General features: G+C 41.2%; 1 protein-coding gene across 15 annotated transcripts in view; it reads right to left on the bottom strand.

The window, feature by feature from the left end:
- LIMCH1 (LIM and calponin homology domains 1) overlaps positions 1 to 20,200 on the bottom strand; it is a 692,462-nt gene that overhangs the window by 13,619 nt on the left and 658,643 nt on the right. For 14 of the 15 annotated variants that reach the window (XM_029588796.1, XM_029588765.1, XM_029588757.1 and 11 more), the window contains 2 exons: positions 20,022 to 20,145; positions 7,365 to 7,451 (listed from right to left, as the gene is read on the bottom strand). In XM_029588796.1, coding sequence (XP_029444656.1) covers positions 7,365 to 7,451; positions 20,022 to 20,145 — 211 coding nt within the window. The remainder of the gene's footprint in view (positions 1 to 7,364; positions 7,452 to 20,021; positions 20,146 to 20,200) is intronic. The other variant, XM_029588749.1, reaches the window with a different exon arrangement.

Here is a 20,200-nt window from a genome sequence, read left to right on the forward strand (position 1 = left end):
AAGCAGCTGCTATAGGTTTTATGGCACCAGGAAGAAATTTGCAACTACCTGGGGATTTTTATCCTATTTTTATCATATCTTCCCTCTCTTCTACAGCATACATTGGAGAAATTACTTACCCGATAATTTCTTTTTCCTTTGTGTAGACAGATGGACTCAGGCCCAGTGGGTTATGCTCCCCTGCCAGCAGATGGCAACAGAGCAAGCTGATGTGACAGTATATATACTCTTGCAGTGACCCCAGCCTACCAGTTTTCTCTTCAAAAGCAACTGTGGACAGATTAGCAAAAAACTTGATTAAAAACAGGCAACCATAACTGTACCCAACCAAGAAGAAACACTGAACTCAAGTAAGAACCTAGATACCCCAATCCAGGGATTGGATGAACGCTTACAAGTAATCCCTTGGGACCCAGAGCCCCATAGGATGACTATTGACACAATCATTTGGTAGCTGAGGGCAGGGAGTTGAGTCCATCTGTCTACACTAAGGAAAACAAAATTATCAGGTAAGTAATTTCTCCATTTTCTAGCATGTAGACAGATGACTCAGAACCAGTGGGATGTACCAAAGCGACTCCCGAACAGGGTGGGAGGCTGCCTCTGGTCCAGTCAACACCGCATGTGGAGAGGCTATGTCTTCCTGGGCCTGCACATCCAGACGAGATAAAACCTGTAAAAAGTATGTAAGGATGACCACATCGCAGCTTGGCAGATATAGTCAGGAAACAAAAATCTAACCTCCGCCCATGACACTGCCCTAACCTAAGTAGGCAACGGCTTTTCAGCATCCACATATGTGGTCATGACCACCTCCTTAATCCAGTGAGCTATTGTTGCCCTTGACGCTGTTTGCCCTGCTTCCTTCCACCATGGAGGACAAACAGGTGATCCGTCTTCCAGAAAGGTTCAGAAATCTCCAGATATCGCATGACAAGTCTCCTGACATGCAAGGGACACAAGAGGCGATACTCCTCTGGGTCCCTGACCTTAGCCAGGAACAGCAAGGAAATTGATTGATTCAAATGAAATTCCAAGACTACCTTAGGCAAGAAGGATGGAACCATACACAGCTGCAATGTCCCTGGAGTCACCTGAAGGAACGGCTCCTGGCAAGCCAAGGCCTGCAGTTTGGAAATTCGATGCGCAGAATATACAGCCACCAGGAACGCTTCATATTAAATAACCGCAAGGAAAGGCTATGCAGCAGTTGGAACTTAGGGCTCACCAAGAATTCTAGCACTAAATTAAGACTCCATAATGGAACCGGTAACCTCAAGGAAGGACGAAGATGCTTCACTCCCTTCAAAAAATGGGCCACATCAGGATGAGACGATAAGGAACCACCATTCACCGGGCCTCTGAAACAGGCAAAAGTCACAACACATACCTTCAAGGAATTAAGGGCCAACCATTTATTCAACCCGTCCTGCAAAAAGTCCAGAATGAGTGGGATCTTAACTGAACGAGGAAGAACATCTTTCACCTCACACCGGGCCTCAAATACTCTCCAAACCCGCACATAGGCTAAGGAAGTGGAGAACTTCCGAGCACAGAGTAAAGTAGCAAATCACCGCAGAAGAAAATCCATGCTTCAACAGACGAGCTCTCTCAAGAGCCAAACCAAAAGACAGAACAGAGTCGGATTCTCCGTGAAGAACCAGTCCCTGCTGCAAACGATCCATGTGCGGCGGAACACGGAGTCTCCATCGATCTGCATACCACGGACTCCTGGGCCAGTTTGATGCCACCAGGAATACAGCCCCCTGTGCCCTTTGATGTTGCAAATTATCCTGCCCAACAAGGGCCACGGAGGAAAGGCATAAAGCAACCTGTCTTCCGGCCAGACCTGTACGAGATCATCCATGCCCAGGGACCATGGATCTCTCCTGTGACTGAAGAATCAAGGAATCTTCGCATTATAAGAATTCACCAGGTCTAGGAATTGAAGGCCCTAGCGATCCACTATCAGTTGAAATGCCTCAGCTGTTAACACCCATTCTCCTGGGTCCAGATTCTCCCTGAGAAAGTCTGCTCTTACATTGTCTTTTCCTGCAATGTGAGAGACTGAGATCATCTGTAGATGTCCTTCAGCCCATTCCATAAGTTGGTTTATTTCTTGTGACACTTGCTGGCTCTTGGTTCCTCCCTGGTGACTGATGTAAGCCACTGTCGGCGCATTGTCTGACATCATGCAGACCACTTGACCCTGCAGCCTGTGGCTGAACTGCAAACATGCCAGCCAGACCGCCCGGGCTTCCAGGTGATTGATGTTCCAGAGGGACTGATCGGCTCCTGACAGTGAGCTCCCCAACCCTGAAAACTCGCATCTGTCGTGAGTACTAATCCAGTTGAGGAGAGCAAGGAAACTCCCTGCAACCACCATTGGAGGCAAGAGGAGATTTCCATCGGCAAGTGGAGTCAAACCGAATAGTCCTGAGACTGTGGGTTCCAACGAGAGAGCACTGAGCACTGAAGAGGACGCATATACACCCTTGCCCATGGCATCACCTCCAGGGTTGCCGCCATCAAGCTGAGCACTGACGGATGTACAGTGTTTGCCAACTGACGCACCTGAGACATCAATTTCTGAATCTGAACTTCCGGCAGCAAAACTTTGCCCTGCCCCATGTAGAACCAAACCCCCAGATACTCCAACGACTTAGATGGCTGAAGATTGCTCTTGGCCAGGTTTCACCACCCAACTGAGCTCCTGTAACAAGGAGATCACTGTGTGATACCAGATGGCTCTCTTCCTGAGACTTGGCTCGAACCAGCCAGTCGCCCAAGTATGGGTGAACCAGGATCCCTTCTCTTCTCAATGCCGCCACTACTACTACCATAACCTTGGAAAATGTTCTGGGGCGGTGGCTAGACAAAAGCTAGCGCCCGAAAATGATAATGGCACCCCAACATCGCAAAACGCAGAAAATGTTGGTGTTCCAAATGGGTGGGAATATGAAGGTAGGCCTCGGACAGATCCACGGAGGACAGAAATTATCACATCTCATCTTATACAAATTTTGGTAAAGATCCTGTGCCATTTTAGTAACACTTCCCTGAACTGTCTTCTCTATACACTCTGTACCTTTTCAGAGGACAGGCCCCCAGAATTGGACACAGCAGTCCATAGGAGGTCTCACTGATGATGTGATGTGAATTATCACCTCTTTTTGTACTGGTTGTGTTGTTCCATATGCAATCCTAGCATTTCCTCTGTCTTTGGCCACTGCTTTGCCACTCTGTTTCGTCACCTTGAGATCCCCACTTATGATCAGCTCAAGGTTTCTCTGCTGGTTGGTGCCTATCAGCACCTCACCCCCATCACATATTGCTCCCTTGCAGGTGAAATGTTACGCATGGAAATGTAATATACTATTGTAGCGATTAAAAAAAACACCACCACATTTATGTGGGTAAATCCTATGGACAATTCAATGGCATATGTAGCAATTTTAGAAAGCCCATTTACATGAGTAAACCCAGTTTTACAACTGCAAATGCTTTGGAAAATCAGGCTTTTGGATTTCTTACCCCCAAATGCACGACAACGCTTTTTTACACTGAAACTTTATTGCAAAGCACTGGACCACTCTTTGAGCTCTCTTAGAAAGTCTCTCATTCTGTCTCCTCCCTCAAGTGTGCAAGGTCTATCACAGATCTCAGTTTCATCACCGAAGACAAACGTTTCCTGCTAACCCTGCTGCAATACTGTTAGCAAAGATATTGAACAGAACTGGCCCCAGCACCAATCCCCACTAACACCACTTCTTTTCTCGGCATAAACTCCCATTTCCCATTGCCTAGAAATCTATTCTTTATTGTGGATTTTATTTATTTTGGCTTTTAAAAGCTATCCTACATCAAGGGCTCGCTAAATAAATTACAAGGACGCTAAGACAATTGGGAAATTAATTTGGGTATGTATGATGAATTTATGAAGCACTAAAAGGGCTGCAATTAGTGCCCATGAACCATGGGCAGGAACCATGTCTCCTAACCTTCAGAAAGAGACTGAAAACATGGCTGTTCATGAAAGCATTTCCAGACCCTTAAGGATTCACTTCCATCAATTGCAGCAAAATCAAATACAGCAATACTGAACATTTTCTATCAAATAAAATATTTATTTAAAAGAACAATTATTTAATTGAACATTCTCTTCTAAACTGAATCAGACACTACAAACCAATCACTACAATGTTTTACTTCTTGTTAAACTTGTTTATCTTTCCTTTAACTCTAATCCCAGTTAGAATAACCCCTGTTTTATTGTAACTTTCTCTTCCGTGCACTTGTTTATACTCCTGTAATGTATACTCTTATGTTTTAGTTATGTATATTATAATGTATTGATCACCCCTTGTTTTATGTAAACCGACATGATACGTACTCCCGTGAATGCCGGTATAGAAAAACACAAATAAATAAATAAATAAATAAAAATAAATAAATAAATGATGGTGGTTTTCTAGGGAGACACTCGTGCCCTGGAAACAAGACTAAGCCCAGCTCATTTCACACCGGCCTACCAGCTGTCAGATGGTGATGTTTTGTCTCTAAAATATCACTATTTATATGCAATCTGTTTAGAATGTATAAACAGACTGAAAAAGTGCGTGTTTGGAGTGGGGCAGAAAGGCACATTTCCACTCCTGCAAATTTCGGTATTGCACATGTATTGGGGGCCCCTCCATTGATGGATCTGAATGAAATTTGGTAGGAGAGCTAAGAACTCAGTAAGGGGCTCTCATCACATTTCAGCCAAATCTACCAATGGAGAGAGTTCCCAATACATGTGTACAAAAGGACAGCCAAGAGGACCGAGACGGATATGCCAATAGGCATTTCCCATCGACAGAAAAAGGCTTAACATCCCTGTGCCACCTCACTAATCCCCTAAGCAGGGTCTCCTCGGAAGACCCCCCTCCCACACCTACACGGTTGGTTCTTGGTGGGGACCCCCTGCCATTCAAGACTGCCACTTGGACCAAAATGATTACCTATCCATGATCTACCACACAAGATATGCCTGAAATGCTTCTGAAAAGTACATTTTGGGCACAGAATGTGGGAGCAGCAGTGACAAGAGTATGCCATTATGATCCTGTGCTAATACACTGCCGAAATGACCACTTAGCAATCAAAGACAGAGGCAAAAAGAAAAGAAGCATCCACGGCAAGCTGGATTTCCCAAAAATGTACATTTCAGGGCAATTTAAAAAATCTGTGACGTAAAATCAAGCAATTTGTAAAATGAAGATGTTTCAGAGAGCATCCCTCAAGCATGCACTGCCGCAAAGGCTTAAAATGTAGAAACTCTGCTTAGTGTGCTGCAGCCAGTAAGACAATGGCCAGAATTCTTTCCCGGATGATGAGAAATTCCCGAGCAGCACTGGACGCGCAGCAGGAGACCCAGAAGTACTCTTATCCTGTACTGAAACCTGCTGCATGGTTTCATTACGTGATGTATTTCTGAATCATGTGGCATAGGATACTCTGCTAAAAGGGCCTGAAGCCTGGAGTTTAAGGTAAGTAAGAACGGCAGGGCACTATCGAGTTTCACGAGAGCCAGCCCCCCCCCCCCCTCACAAAGACCATTCCTTTTCTGTACAGGGGGTGGGGGAGGCAAAGATGTTCTTTTTTCGCATATTTTATAGCCAGATTAAAAATTTTAGATAACAAAAAGTACAAAAAAAATAAACTGTGCAGGCTGGGCCCCGTGGCTCGAATTCCCTGCCTTATAGGGCTGGGGCGGGAGGAGGAAAGATGGCTGCTGCTACAGCAGAGGGCCCCTACCAGCCATAAAGAGCGGAGCGCTGAAGGTTTCTCAGAGGAGGAGGAGGAGACGGCAGCAGCTGCGTGGCTGGCGAGGGTCACATGTGCAGCTCAGGAGGAGAAGAATGGGGGGGAGGTGGACACAAACTGTAGAGGGCTCAAGGGGAAAAGGAACAGCAAATAACTAAAACCTTACAGCTCAGTTTACATCCATACATGAATATTTTCAAAATGACTGTTCCGGGTTAAAATGCCGCCTTCTGCTCATCTGAAAATAGGTGTGGGCTTCCGCAGGGCCTGACGTTTTAGCCATTCTAAAGAGGGAGGTTCCCAGGAAGGTGTGTTTAGGTCAGGAGAGGAAAACAAGTCACATACTTGGCATTTTCAAAAAGTATGGGCATTATTACCCTCTGAACCGCCGGCATCCTGCATAAATAGCAGGCAAAAGGTACACAGGCGCTTCCAGAGCACAGACGTCACACTGCAAATTCCCGCAATAAAAGAACAATTGTACCATGCAGATATGTGGGCTTTTGGAATATTTAGCTTCCTGAATACTTCTGCAAGGGGCAAAAAAAAAAAATTGTACAAAGGAAAACCATCCCTGCATAAACCTGTAGGAAAAAAAGACCCACTGGGGACCTTTTATCAGTCCATTAAATTTACTATGCATGGACAAATGTCCCATAATATTTTTTGCTTGTGAAATTTCTCTCTGTGAAATCTTCCCTTTCTGTAAAGGCAGGAAATGGAATTCTTGGGCAAAAACTTATATTTCCAAGCCAAGTATTACAAACTGTACTCCTTTCGAGCTTCCATCTCTAACCCTGCAATCATGGAGCTCAAATCTGGCCACTAGGTGTCGCTGCTGCACAATTACTATGACTCACTTCTCACCAAGGGTTGTGCATGCTACCTCTGCCGCATCCCTAGCCCTGGCCAATCCAGAGAGTGGAAGACCTGACCCAGGAATGAAATCAAAGTTCTTCTGTACGGTAATGCACAGCACTGTTACCGAGCCACTTGCCCAGCAAAGCATCTTAAACTGGAATATTTTGCGTTTAGTAGTTCTTCTGAAATTCTGTGTTATATGCAGGCAACCTCATTCCTACCCAGTTCCGTACTATGTACACCCTGTGTAACTGTGCTGTTTCTGCAATGGTTCTCAATGAAAGGAGACTCGCTCTCAACAGCTAGTCAAAAATATCTCAAGTTAGTCAAATGAAAATATCACCTACAACTTGTTTGTTTACCTTTGTTTCTCTGTGACTTAAAAAAACAGTTTATTCAGCTACATCGTAACTCCATCATAACCGCAGTTATTATCTGGCAATCTCAGCAAGGTGGTTAAGGACTGATCAAGTTTGGAAAATCAACTAACCTTTCAGCCCCAGATCTCATCCTTGCACTGAGAAGGTTGCGGCATACTGGCAGCAAAAGTTAGGAAGCCTGTACGGTCCCTGCTCTGAAGCCACAGAGATGTTGCAAGCTCCAGTACTGGCAATATGGTGCCCTTTCACAGTAATGAAACATTCTCCAGAAAAGTCAAAAAGGAGTGAGTCTCAATCTATAAATTCTTTATTGACCTTTTGTACCTGTTGGGTGACTGACACTGCTGTGACGGAGAGCATGGGGATGCCTGTCCCACTCTTACATTCTCAGAAGAACTCGTCCTGAAATGAAAAACAAGAATGAAGTAGAAAGTGAGATTCACACGGATATCCCACAACAAACTGATGATTGGTGACAAAGGAGAGATCTTTTTTTCATTAGAACTCCTGGAAACTGGAAGAGTCCTGTCTGCCCTAGATACGAAGTTTCAGTAAACCCTTTTAGGGTCTCATCAATTGGCGCCAACAGTTGAATTAATTGGAATTTAATAGAGAACCACCCTAGAACCGATGACAGCTAAGAAAGCAACCTATGACACTTGATTAAACTCAGACTGCTAGGTCACCCTCTACCTACAAATCTATAAATATACTTTTCTGAAAAGCACATAGCTAGTCTTAGTGATCCCTGGCCATGCTGAAAAAAACAAAAAACAAAACAGACAGGCTTATGTTTCATGAAAGCAAGAATGAAGCAGTGCACATAACATTTCTTTACAGGAATACTATTAAAAAAAAGATTATACCTTGCAATACAATAAATCTTACAACTAACTATCCTCTGCCTTGCTGCACACTTCGCATGCTTCCTCCTGAGGGGAAAACCTTAGCCCTTTTGGCTGCAGTGCTGCTAGTCTATAGGTGCATGAGATGCATAGTGAAACACATGTACGGGGGCGGAATGAACCTTCTGCAGCAAGGCAGCAATTGAGTTTCCCTGTATGCCTTTATCAATAAAATGTCCAATAAAACATGTTTAAGCATGGTATTTTGAGCCCATGTAAAATGTTTAATACGGTACATGCACAATCTTCTGAGACTAAAGGTTGGTTTATAATCCATATTCATGCCCTAGCATGGTTTATACTCCATAGTCATGCCCTAGCAAACTTTTGATAGGTAGTATGAGTCTAGATCTCTAGAATCATTCACTGGAGCAGACATTTCTATATCGCTATCAGTGGATTCTGCTCTAGGTGCACTCCACTTTTGTTTTTCTTCTATTATTATTTAAATATATGATTGAAGATTTCACAGCGCCAGTTTCACTACAGTTTTGGCATGCAAACTTCCTGGTAGAATAGGACTATGGATATAAGCTTTGTTAAGACATTTTCGATAAAATCATAGATGTTATGGTAAATAGTATTACAAATTTCACATTACAAAGACTTGTTAGAAAAATGACAAAATTGGTATAAACTATGGTAAGCTATGGTGGAAATGCAAAACATGCCAAAAAATGTGCATTTCCTTGACAACCATATGCAGTTTGTAGGGGTTCTATAGCCTTGTCATCAATGTCTCCTGTGCTGCATGCTACCCTTGTGCACATAAGATTTGCAAGAGAGGAGGTTGGTAATGGTGATGGGGTTACTCCTCCCTATACCTAATCCTAAGCTGTTTGTAACCCCCACCCCCATCGCATGAGCTGTTTCTAACCACAGTTACCACCACTTACTGCTGCTGCCATCAGTGACATAACCCAAGCTCCATCTCTCTCTTCTCAGCTCCCATCTTTCACTTTTCCTTAGCTAGTCTTACATTTTCCAGCTCCCTCACCTATCCCCCCCTCTAGTCTTCCATTGTTTTCCATCCCTCCATGTTTATATTTTATTTATTTAAACATTTTATACACTGTTGTTCCATTTACAGATCACAACAGTTTACAAAGTGACATTCATAATTGTAACTCAACGAATAGACAGCAGGGATTGGTTATAGAGGTGGTATGCAGAGGTAGGCATTTATCTATCAAGTCAATTTCTAGTCCATATTAACATTCATCTAGTCAACCTTGTTTTTGTGGTTCTGCATATTCTGATGTTTTTAAGTTAAGTTAAACTGTATGAGTTTTTGAGTAGCCATGTTTTTAATTCACATTTAAATCTCTCTATCTGGTAGAATACATAACATCTCAGGCAGAGAATTCCAGAGCTTTGACCCACTATGGAAAACACTCGATCTCTTATTTGTGTCAGATGTGTGCTCCATATTGTGGAAATAGTCTTCCTTTATTTTGAGATCTTAGAGTTCGCGGAGGATTGTACGGTTGTAGTGTCACTCCTAACACGCTGGTGTTATTGGAATGAATGATGTTGAATATTAGCATTAATACTTTATAGTACATTCTGGATTGTACTGGTAACCAATGCAGTGATGACAGTGATGGTGTAATATGATCATATTTCCTAGATCCTAGTAATAGTCTTGCTGCAGCATTTTGCAATAACTTTAGTGGTTTTACATGACATGCTGGAAGACCTAGTAGCAGGGATTTGCAGTAGTCAAGGTTTGAGAAGATTAGTGTTTGCAATACAGTACGGAAGTCTGCAAGAGTTAATAGTGGTTTTAATCGATGTAGAATACGTAACTTGGCATAACCTGTCAATCAATGTATTGATCTGCATTTTCATTGTGAGGTTCTCATCTAGCTGTACCCCTAAGTCCCATACTTGATTTGAAGGATTAATTTGGACATTTCCCAGGTCTAGGGCAGGTGGTTTAACTGTCGATGAGTTTCTACTCAGCTAGATTTCATTTTTTTTTTAGGGTTTAATGTCAATTTGAGTTGCGATAGTTTTTGTTGTATAGCTTTCATATATGTAGAAAGTACTGAAGCTGTGTTTTCAAAGGATCTTGAGAGTGGTATGTAAAATTTTAAGTCATCAGCATAAGAAGAAAGTTATTCCTAGATTAATCAGTAATTTACACAGTGGGAGCATGTAAATATTGAATAGTGTTGCTGAGAGGGCTGATTCTTGAGGGCCACCTGTATCATACTGGAAGATGTCAGATGTGTGGTTGCCCAGTTTGATTTGGAATGTTCTGTTAGATAGGAATGAAGTGAACCATCTGAGAACCATGCCATTGATCCCTGTGTTTCTCATATGATGGAATAATAGGCTATGGTCCACAGTGTCAAAGGTGGCAGTTAAGTCTATTAGCACAAGGCAGTAAGATTCATCTGTTCAAGCCCTCATAAAACCAAGTCTTTTAATGACAGTAGTAATGTCTCAGTTGAGTGTTGTTTCCTGAATCCAAATTGATTTGGGTAGAGAATGTTTTGATCTTCCAGGTGATTGACAAGTTGTGATAACACTGCTTTCTCAAGAACTGTTGCTAGAAATGGCAGGTTGGATATTGGACGATAGTTGTTCCAATTGTCAGCTCTTCCAGTCTTATTTTTTTAGTATCGGTTTTATTACTGCTTGTTTTAATCCATGTGAAATAGTTCCTTCTGATAGTGAATGATTAATTAAAGTTGTGATTATCAGAGTTATAACATGGTGTATTTGTTTCAAACAACTGGTTGGTATTGGGTCAGGTGGGTGAGTAGCCGGTTTAATTTTAGCAATGATTTGACTGATTTCCAGTTTCGATACTCTGTTGAATGTGGACCATTAGTTATGTCATTTGAATCTTCAGGTATTTTGGTTGGGGAATGGATAGTGAATTGTTTTTTCAACTTATTGATTTTTGTCTATGAGTGCGTTTGCATATTCATTGTAAGAGGTCTTTGTGAAGTTGTAGTTTCCTGAGATGGAAGATATTGAGTCTAAGTTTTTTTTTTTTTAACAGTCTCAAAGAGTAGTTTTGAGTTAAATATAACTCTGAATTTGTTTCATACAGTTATCTTTTTTTGCTTTATTGGTTAGTGTATGGTATTTTGTAAGGATAGATTTATATTTTCCTAGGGATTCAGCAGATGGGCATTTCCATCATTGTTTCTCTAATTTTCTAAGGTTCTGTTTAGTGCTTCTTAATTCATCATTATACCAGGGCTTCTTGTGTTTGGAATTATTCCTTTCATTGTTAATAGCTTTTGTCTGGATTGGACTAAGATTTTCAGCAATGTCATTGACTACCTTGTCCCAGGAATCAAATGCTGAAGTGGTATTGGTTTGATTTAGTTCATGGATCTTTTTTTCTATTGCTTCTGCAAGTACTTCAATCTCTTTCTTTCTCCTGAAGGTAGAGGTAAATTTATTATCAATACTATTATGGCTTTGGTTGGTGCAGGCTATGTCCGCTTTTATTAATTGGTGATCCGACCAGGGAAATATATTTGAGGTATTGATTAGCCAGGTACTTGTACTGGGCAATATTAGGTCTAGAATATCTCCCGCTTTATGAGTGGCTTTAGAGACCAATTGTGACCATCCCAGGGCTTCCATTGCTTCTAAAAACATTTTACAAGTTGAGGTTCTTGGTGTTTTGTCTACCTGGAGGTTAAAGTCTCCTACAATTAATGTTGATTCTGGTGTTTGAAATACCTTAGTGAATAATTCAATAAGTGGTGAACAGTCTTTTTGAAGAAAACCTGGTGGACAGTATTTATTTGCTATAATTTTAGAATTGCCACTTCATAAGATGAGTTAATCTCAACTTTACAAGGTACTAGTTTGAGGTTGGTTTTTTTAAATTATTAATACCCCCCGCACCACCTTTTCATTTAGGTCTAGGAAAGTGAAATATTTCATGGTTAGGGTGGGAAATTTGGTTTAGGAGAACATTATCTTTGTTGGTCAGCTAGGTTTCAGTGATGTAAAATATAGTGGGATGTAAATCTTCTTACAGGTCATTAATCAAAGGGATTTTTTTGTTTTTTTACATAGACTGAACATTTAAAGGAGCAGTGTTAATGTTAGACAAGAAGAGATAGTGGTAGTGTTAGTACTTATCGTTGAGAAGACCAAGTCTGTTATCCTTCTTTTTTTCTAACAAGGCAATGCTTAGATCTCTGTACAGGCCCCATCCTTGTATGGGTTCAATGAAGCACTTCTGGCTTTGATTGTAGTATTCAGACCAGTGATCAATAAAATACTGCACTTTGGAGCAAGCTCCTTTGTTGTGCTCCTTCAGGCGCGCGCCAGGGGTGCACACCTCACGGCACAAGTGCCTTCGGTGTTGCTGCCACGGTTTCCTGGTGTTGGTGGGCAGGTAGTAGGTGGGTTGCGGGCCCTCCCTCCCTCCTCCCTCCAGGTGGGCGCCCTCTGCACGTTCAGAGCACTGCTGCTCCCTGAGCTGGTCGCTGCGATGCTCGGTTGAGCATCTCTTTTCCCATCCCTCCATATTTCTTACCCCCTTGCCTTCAAAGCCTCTATTTCTCTCTCCCCCAGCATTTCTATCCCGCTTCTTTTCCCCTCCTCAGCATCTGCCACCTGCCTTTCCCCACCCTCCTTCCAAGCAGAGAACAGAATAAGCTCCTTACATGGTTATAATGCATTATTTTGTTGCTCATTTTTTTATTATGCCAAATTGGTTTAAAATAAATAAAATCATTCAAGAGAGCCCCCACAATTTCTTTTCTTCACACTTTTGTTGAACACCTCATTTTGACACTATTTCCCATTTAATAGATTCCATAAGTCACCCTCTTCCCCTTTACATTTTCAAGCCCAGTGATTCCAGCCATTCATAATTCCAAAGCCTTTTGTTTCATCATCGTTTATCTCATCCTTTGCCAGCAGAAGAGTCTGTCTGGCAATGAAATAATAGATATACTTGGGCAACTGTAAAGTACATTTGTGTTTTATGTTGTGGTGGCTCATGTGATGATGGATATCAAGTAGTTTAATGCCTCTGGACCTAGTATTCAGCTATCGCCAGTTTTAAAATATGTCAACATATTATATCAACTATTTTGAGTTGTGAAAACTATATTTACAATCAGAAAAGGACACCTGAAGGGTCATTTAGTAAAGAAAAGAGGGGCTTGAAAAATTAGTAGATAGACAAGGATTTAGAAACTGAACTTTAAAGCTGAAAAGTGTAAAATTATCCACAAAATCCACAAGTTCCTTAGAAGAAAAAGAATTACAACTTATTAAAACAAGAGAGACATCTTGAAGTAATCACCTCAGATGACCTGATGGTAACCTATCAATGTAACAAAGCAACACGAAAAACTAACAGGATGCTTTTTTGCATAAGTAGAAGGGTGGCCAATGTAACTGATATTTGATTTTATGATGTTGTGAAACAATTGTACTAGGCAGGTTACAATAGGTTGTATATAAGTATTATTACATAAATAATAAAAAAGGCTCCAGGGGTGATCCTGAAAACTATAGACCAATCCAGCCTGACTTCAATGCTGGGAAAATCATGGAAACTATTCTAAAGAACAAAATCATAGAATATATACATAGACATGAATGGATGCATGGATTTACCCAAGGGAAGTCTTGCCTCACAAACGTGTTACACCTTTTAAAGGGGTGAATAAGTATGTGGATAAAGGTAAATCACTATATGTAGTGTAGTTGGATTTTCAGAAGGCGTTCGACAAAGTCCCTCTTGAGAGGCTTCTAAGAAAACTAAGTATCCTTTTGTGGGTTGCAAAGTGGTTAAAAGACAGGAAGCAGAAGATAAAATTGTCAATTTTCTTAGTATAGAGGTACTCCAGGGATCTGTACTTGGACTGGTACTTTTTAATATTTTTATAAATGATCTGGAAAGGAGTACAATAAGTGAGGTGATTAAATTTGCAGATAACACAAAATTATTCAGAGTACCTAAATCACATGCGGATTGTGATAAATTGCAGGACCAGCTTGTGAGACTGGAAGATTGGGCTTCCAAATGTCAAATGAAATTTAATGTGGACAAGTGCAAGGTGATACATATAGGGAAAAATAATCCTTGTTGTAGTTACATGATGTTAGGTTCCACATTAGAAGTTACCACCCAGGAAAAAGATTTAGGTGACATAATGGCTAATACATTAGAATCGTCGGCTCAGTGTGCCACTATGGTCAAAAAAGCAAACAGAATGATAGGAATTATTAAGAAGGGAATGGTGAATAAAACTCAGAATATCATAATGCCTCTGTATCGCTGCATGGTGAGACTGCACCTTGAATACAGTGTGCAATTATAGAGAAGGTACAGAGAAGGGCAACCAAACTGATAAAGGGGATGCAATGGCTCCCTTATGAGGAAAGGCTAACGAGGTTAGGGCTGTTCAGCCTGGAGAAGAGATAGCTGATGGGGGATATAATAGAAATCTATAAAATCATGAAAGTACTTGTACGGGTAAATGTGAATTGGTTATTTGCTCTTCCAGATAACACAAGGACTAGGGAGCACTCCATTAAGTTAGTGGGTAGCACAATTAAAACAAACTGAAGTAAATTCTTTTTTATTCAACCCACAATTTCGCTCTGGAATTTACTGCAGGAAAATGTGAGTAAGGCTGGGTTTAAAAAGAGGTTTGGATAAGTTCCTAGAGGATAAGTTCATAAACTACTATTAATCAAGTTGACTTAGGGAATAGCCACTGCATATTACTGGCTTTATTAGCATGGAATCTATTTAATGTTTGGGTACTTGCGACTTGGATTGGCCACTGTTGGAAACAGCATGCTGGGCTTGATGGATATCTCAGTCTGTAACTTCTTATGTTTTCAAGAACCATCAGCCGGAAAAAGGAAATAATATTGGTCTTGTGTAGGTCTCTGTCCTGCTGACCCCTGCCCCCCTCCCCCCCCGATTGTTGGGTTTTCAGGATATTCACAATGAATATGCATATTCAGGTCTTCAATATATGCACATTTATCTGAGACATATTCACTGAGGATATTCTGAAAACTCTACTGGTTCTGGAGTCACCAGGATAGGTTTGGGAAGCTCTGCACCAGTGAGGCCTGACCTGTGTACAGTTCCAGACATGGTAGCTTCATAAAGGACATAGGCAGAAAAGCAGCAGTTCATAGAAGGGCTACTAAAATAATGCAAGGCCTGAAGCATAAACTCCTCAAAGAAAGGCTAGCACATTCAAAATGTACTCACCTGTGGAAAGAAGGGATAGAGGAATACAATAAAAATATTCAAATAATTGATCAACTTCAATAAATTACAGGAAATGAAATTTTTCACCAATAAAAGAAGTTCCATGAAGTTGGAGAAAGGAAAGTGTAGAGGAAACATCAGAAAATACTTCTTTATTGAAAGGACGGTAGATGCTTGAAATAATCTACCCGTAAAAAATCGAAACTGTACAAAACAAGTGATGGAATCTTATAATATCAACTTTCTAAATACCATCAACATAACCGACAGTACTTGCTGTAGCCTGTATTTTTGTATGAACAGTGAGACCTCATATATTGTGGCGGGTTCACCGTGTGAGCGCCCCGAACGCCACTTTCAAGGTTGTGCGGTGATAATTTTTCTGAATACACCGTAAACAAAGTTTAAATCATCGGTCTCTCTGTTAAGGTTTGCATTAAGGTAATGACAGCTTGTGTCAGTTTCCTACAATATAAGGCAGTGAAAAACTCTTATTATAGCGTGTCACTTATCGTAGCGTATTGTAGCGGAGTATGCAGTAGGGATATGGATCACTAGCACTGGCCCGACACGGCTCGTGTTTCTGTCAAAAGCTTCCTCAGGGGCCGCACTGTGCCACTACTGAAAAATAAAAAACAGGGTAATCAATTCCTTGCAAAACAGTATTTCAAATCAAATCGCTAACTGCTTAATACCTACGATTCCCAGACACTGCCGCTTGGCTCTGCTACTAGGCTGCAGCTTTTCTCGGGCAGCCGGATCCGCCATTTTACTCATTGGGTTTATACCTACCGCAATGGGCGGAAACAATTAATTGTGACGTCACAGTGATTAACATTGAAGCGGATAGAATAACTAGAAGAGCGATGTCCATTCCACAGAATCGTTAAAGCCATTGGGGGATGTAGATGCTAAAGTAAAAATCCACCATTGTGGTCCTATGGACAACAATATTTCAACATTCCGAGACCTTATATTAAAGGACATCGCAACATTTGAAAATGGCAAAACCCATCCATATATCAACTTTTCACAAAGTGACCGTCAAGCTTTACGGTCCATAACGTCAGACCCCACTACAATCATAAAACCCGCGGATAAGGGGGGCAGTATAGTTATGTTGGATCGCGATCAATACATCACCAAGCTAAATATTCATCTTTCTGACACTAAATATTACAGCCCTCTTGAAGGAGACCCCACCAAGGAACTGGTCAACATCATTGAAAGCCTATTGGAAGAAAAAGTGACTCCTTTTCTCACTCGCAAAGAGCGGAACTTTTTGTTGGTACCACACCCACGGATTCCCACAATGTATGGGATTCCCAAAGTTCATAAATCCTTAGTTGATCCCCCACTGAGACCTATTGTGTCGAGTAACGGTTCAGTGTTGGAGCCGTTGGCAATTTTTCTGGACACATTTTTGAAACCCCACGTTCAAAAAATGAGGTCTTACATTAAAGACACTACGGCAGTGCTTAAAATTTTGGAAAATCACACAACATTAAAGGACCCAACAATCTTGGTAACAATGGACGTTGTCTCTTTATACACTAATGTGTCTCATGCCACAGCTTTATTGACCATCGAAGAAACACTTAAGATCAACATGGAAGGGTCGAGGATTCCGTTTTGGTTTATTTTTGAAGTGGCCAAATTAGTCACACAGAGAAACTATTTTTCTTTCAATGCTCAATTTTATCTACAAATCCATGGCATAGCAATGGGGTCGTCCGCAGCCCCCTCGATTGCCAACCTAGTCATGGATAGATTAGAAAGACTCCATATTTACAGGTCAAGATGGTTTGATGCGGTCTCTTTGTGGATCCGTTACATTGATGATCTCCTCATTTTTTGGAAACAAGATGTCTCACTACAAACATTTTTGCTTTGGGTTAATACAATTGACAAGGATTTACAATTCACTACACAATATAGCAGCACACAGATAGCATTTTTAGATATTGCCATTTCCATTCAAAATCAGCAACTCCATACATCCATCCATCGCAAACAGACTGAAAGGAATAATCTCCTTAGATATCATAGCTTTCACCCTAGAGCATTTAAACAGGGCCTTCCTATGAGCCAATTCTTTAGGCTCAGACGCCTTTGTTCATCAGATGGTGATTTTAAATTTCAAGCTGGTAAATTAGCAGAGAGATTTTTTTCCAGGGGTTACCCATACAGTGCAGTTTACAAAGCTTTCAAGAGAGCGTGGCATTCTCCACGGTCAGCCCTATTGGAATATAAGATTCAAGAGCCGGTGACTACAGATATCTGTGTACTTACACACACAGACAAATCGTACTTAATTATGCAGAGCATTAAAAGACACTGGCATATCCTCCAGCTACATCACATATTCACTGAACCCCCGTTGTTTGCGTATCAGCGGAGCAAAAACTTAAGAGACTTTGTAGTGCATGCGGCTGTCACTCCACACAATACAGACAGCCTACAAGGAAAACATACTGCCTGTGGCAACTGTGACATGTGCTCCATCACGATGGAGGGATCGTTTTGGCAACATCCCAAAATGGGTCACATATTTCACAAACGATCTGTGACAACTTGTAATTCCACTTTTGTGGTATATCTAATACAGTGCCCTTGCAAACTTGTGTATGTTGGTAGAACCAGCAGAAAAATCAAAACTCGGCTTTTTGAACATCGAAGTCGTCTGAATACTTTAAACATGGAGGCACCCATGGTGTCTCATTGCACTTCATCTGGACATACGTTTGACCAACTTCGATGGACTATCCTTGAACATATTGTACCCAATATTCGTGGAGGCGACATGAATCAAATTTTGAATGTACGTGAACAATGGTGGATTTTTACTTTAGCATCTACATCCCCCAATGGCCTTAACAATTCTGTGGAATGGACATCGCTCTTCTAGTTATTCTATCCGCTTCAATGTTAATCACTGTGACGTCACAATTAATTGTTTCCGCCCATTGCGGTAGGTATAAATCCAATGAGTAAAATGGCGGATCCGGCTGCCCGAGAAAAGCTGCAGCCTAGTAGCAGAGCCAAGCGGCAGTGTCTGGGAATCGTAGGTATTAAGCAGTTAGCGATTTGATTTGAAATACTGTTTTGCAAGGAATTGATTACCCTGTTTTTTATTTTTCAGTAGTGGCACAGTGCGGCCCCTGAGGAAGCTTTTGACAGAAACACGAGCCGTGTCGGGCCAGTGCCAGTGATCCATATCCCTACTGCATACTCCGCTACAATACGCTACGATAAGTGACACGCTATAATAAGAGTTTTTCACTGCCTTATATTGTAGGAAACTGACACAAGCTGTCATTACCTTAATGCAAACCTTAACAGAGAGACCGATGATTTAAACTTTGTTTACGGTGTATTCAGAAAAATTATCACCGCACAACCTTGAAAGTGGCGTTCGGGGCGCTCACACGGTGAACCCGCCACAATATATGAGGTCTCACTGTTCATACAAAATACAGGCTACAGCAAGTACTGTCGGTTATGTTGATGGTATTTAGAAAGTTGATGAAAATCTACCAGCAGACGAGGTCAAAACCAGTATTGTGATATAACTCAAGTCTGCTTTGGACAGAGGACAGTATTAGGAACAGGTTGGGAGGTTGCAGTACTGCAAATACCACACACTTTTCTTCAAAGGCGGAAGCAAGGAGTAAGGTAAACTAGAGGTAGAGAAGTAAACTAGAGGTAGATAAAGGTAGCATGATCTGGTGACTTTGCAGGCCATTGGGTTGCTGGGTTTATGCCTGTAGTCTAAAGCTCCTCAGGAACCAACTGGGTTGATACTAGCAGGTTCATGGGACTTAGGTAGTCAGCTGTTTGGGCAACAGCCTCACTAAGATTTGGTAAATGTTTAGATTACAAAGTTTTATGGTAAGGACTTACATTAATTTAATTTATTTATTTAAGTTTTTTTATATACCAACATTCAAGACGATAGTCCCATCATGCAGGTTCACAAGAAACAGGGGTGCAATTAAAATAAACTTTACAATTTGAACAATAGTGCAGAAAAGCAGTTACATGTAACAGGGAAACAATAACTTGGAGTAAGAAGGAAAATGAAGATCAGATAATTATATATATATATAATAACATTATAAGGGGTGGCTATTAATGCTATTACTAGCGAAGTATGTTGATTGAAGGGAGTTAAGTAATGTTGGAGTTAGGAAAGGCCTGCGTGAACAGCCTTGGATTAAGTAGAATGTGAATGCTTATCTACCCTGAATGATACAGAACCAAAGAGGAAAACAACCACCAGTAGAAAGTAAGACATTCTAAACAGCCTCAGTTCTTGTTGTATCCACTTGTCAGTACAGATGAAAAAGTTGGTCTGAGTTCAAATTTTACAAAATGTTTATTGCTTAAATCAAATGCCGACATTGTAGGCACCAATTACCCAAGTGCTCTCTCTTACCTTCCCTCCGGGCTGTTCTGCATTGCCAATGAACTGAATATACTGCGCATGCATTTCTTCAATACTAATCACCTAAGAACCTTGCCAACTCCAAAAAATCAGAACCCTCTCCAACTTGCTACATGCCCACTAAGTATGGTTGACCTATACGCTAACCATTTTCAAATTATAAAGGGTGAACAGACAGACATCCACTATGATCTGATAAGTCTCTGATTCATATAGACTGACTTGGATATGAAGCAATATCCTGTAAATAGTCAAGCCTCTAAGGCAGATAGCTGGGATATATACCTCAGCAGTGTAGGCCAGAACAACTAGGCAGACTAGATGGGCCTCTTGGTTTTTATCTTCCTTCATTTACTAGGTTACATTAGTCCGTAATCTTTTCTACTGACCTTTTCATTCCTCCTGTTGAATAAACCTTGTGACTAGATCCATAATCCAGGGGAGGTGTCTTCAATCTGACATCTTTTGAAACACAGGACTCCTTTGTCAGAAACTCATGATCCCATGAAGTGTCTGAAATCAAAAGCTAATGTAAGGACTTTTCAGAGACAAGTAAATGCCAGCCATA

The sequence above is a fragment of the Rhinatrema bivittatum genome, chromosome 1 (assembly GCF_901001135.1).
Source record: "Rhinatrema bivittatum chromosome 1, aRhiBiv1.1, whole genome shotgun sequence".
Lineage (NCBI taxonomy): Eukaryota > Metazoa > Chordata > Amphibia > Gymnophiona > Rhinatrematidae > Rhinatrema > Rhinatrema bivittatum.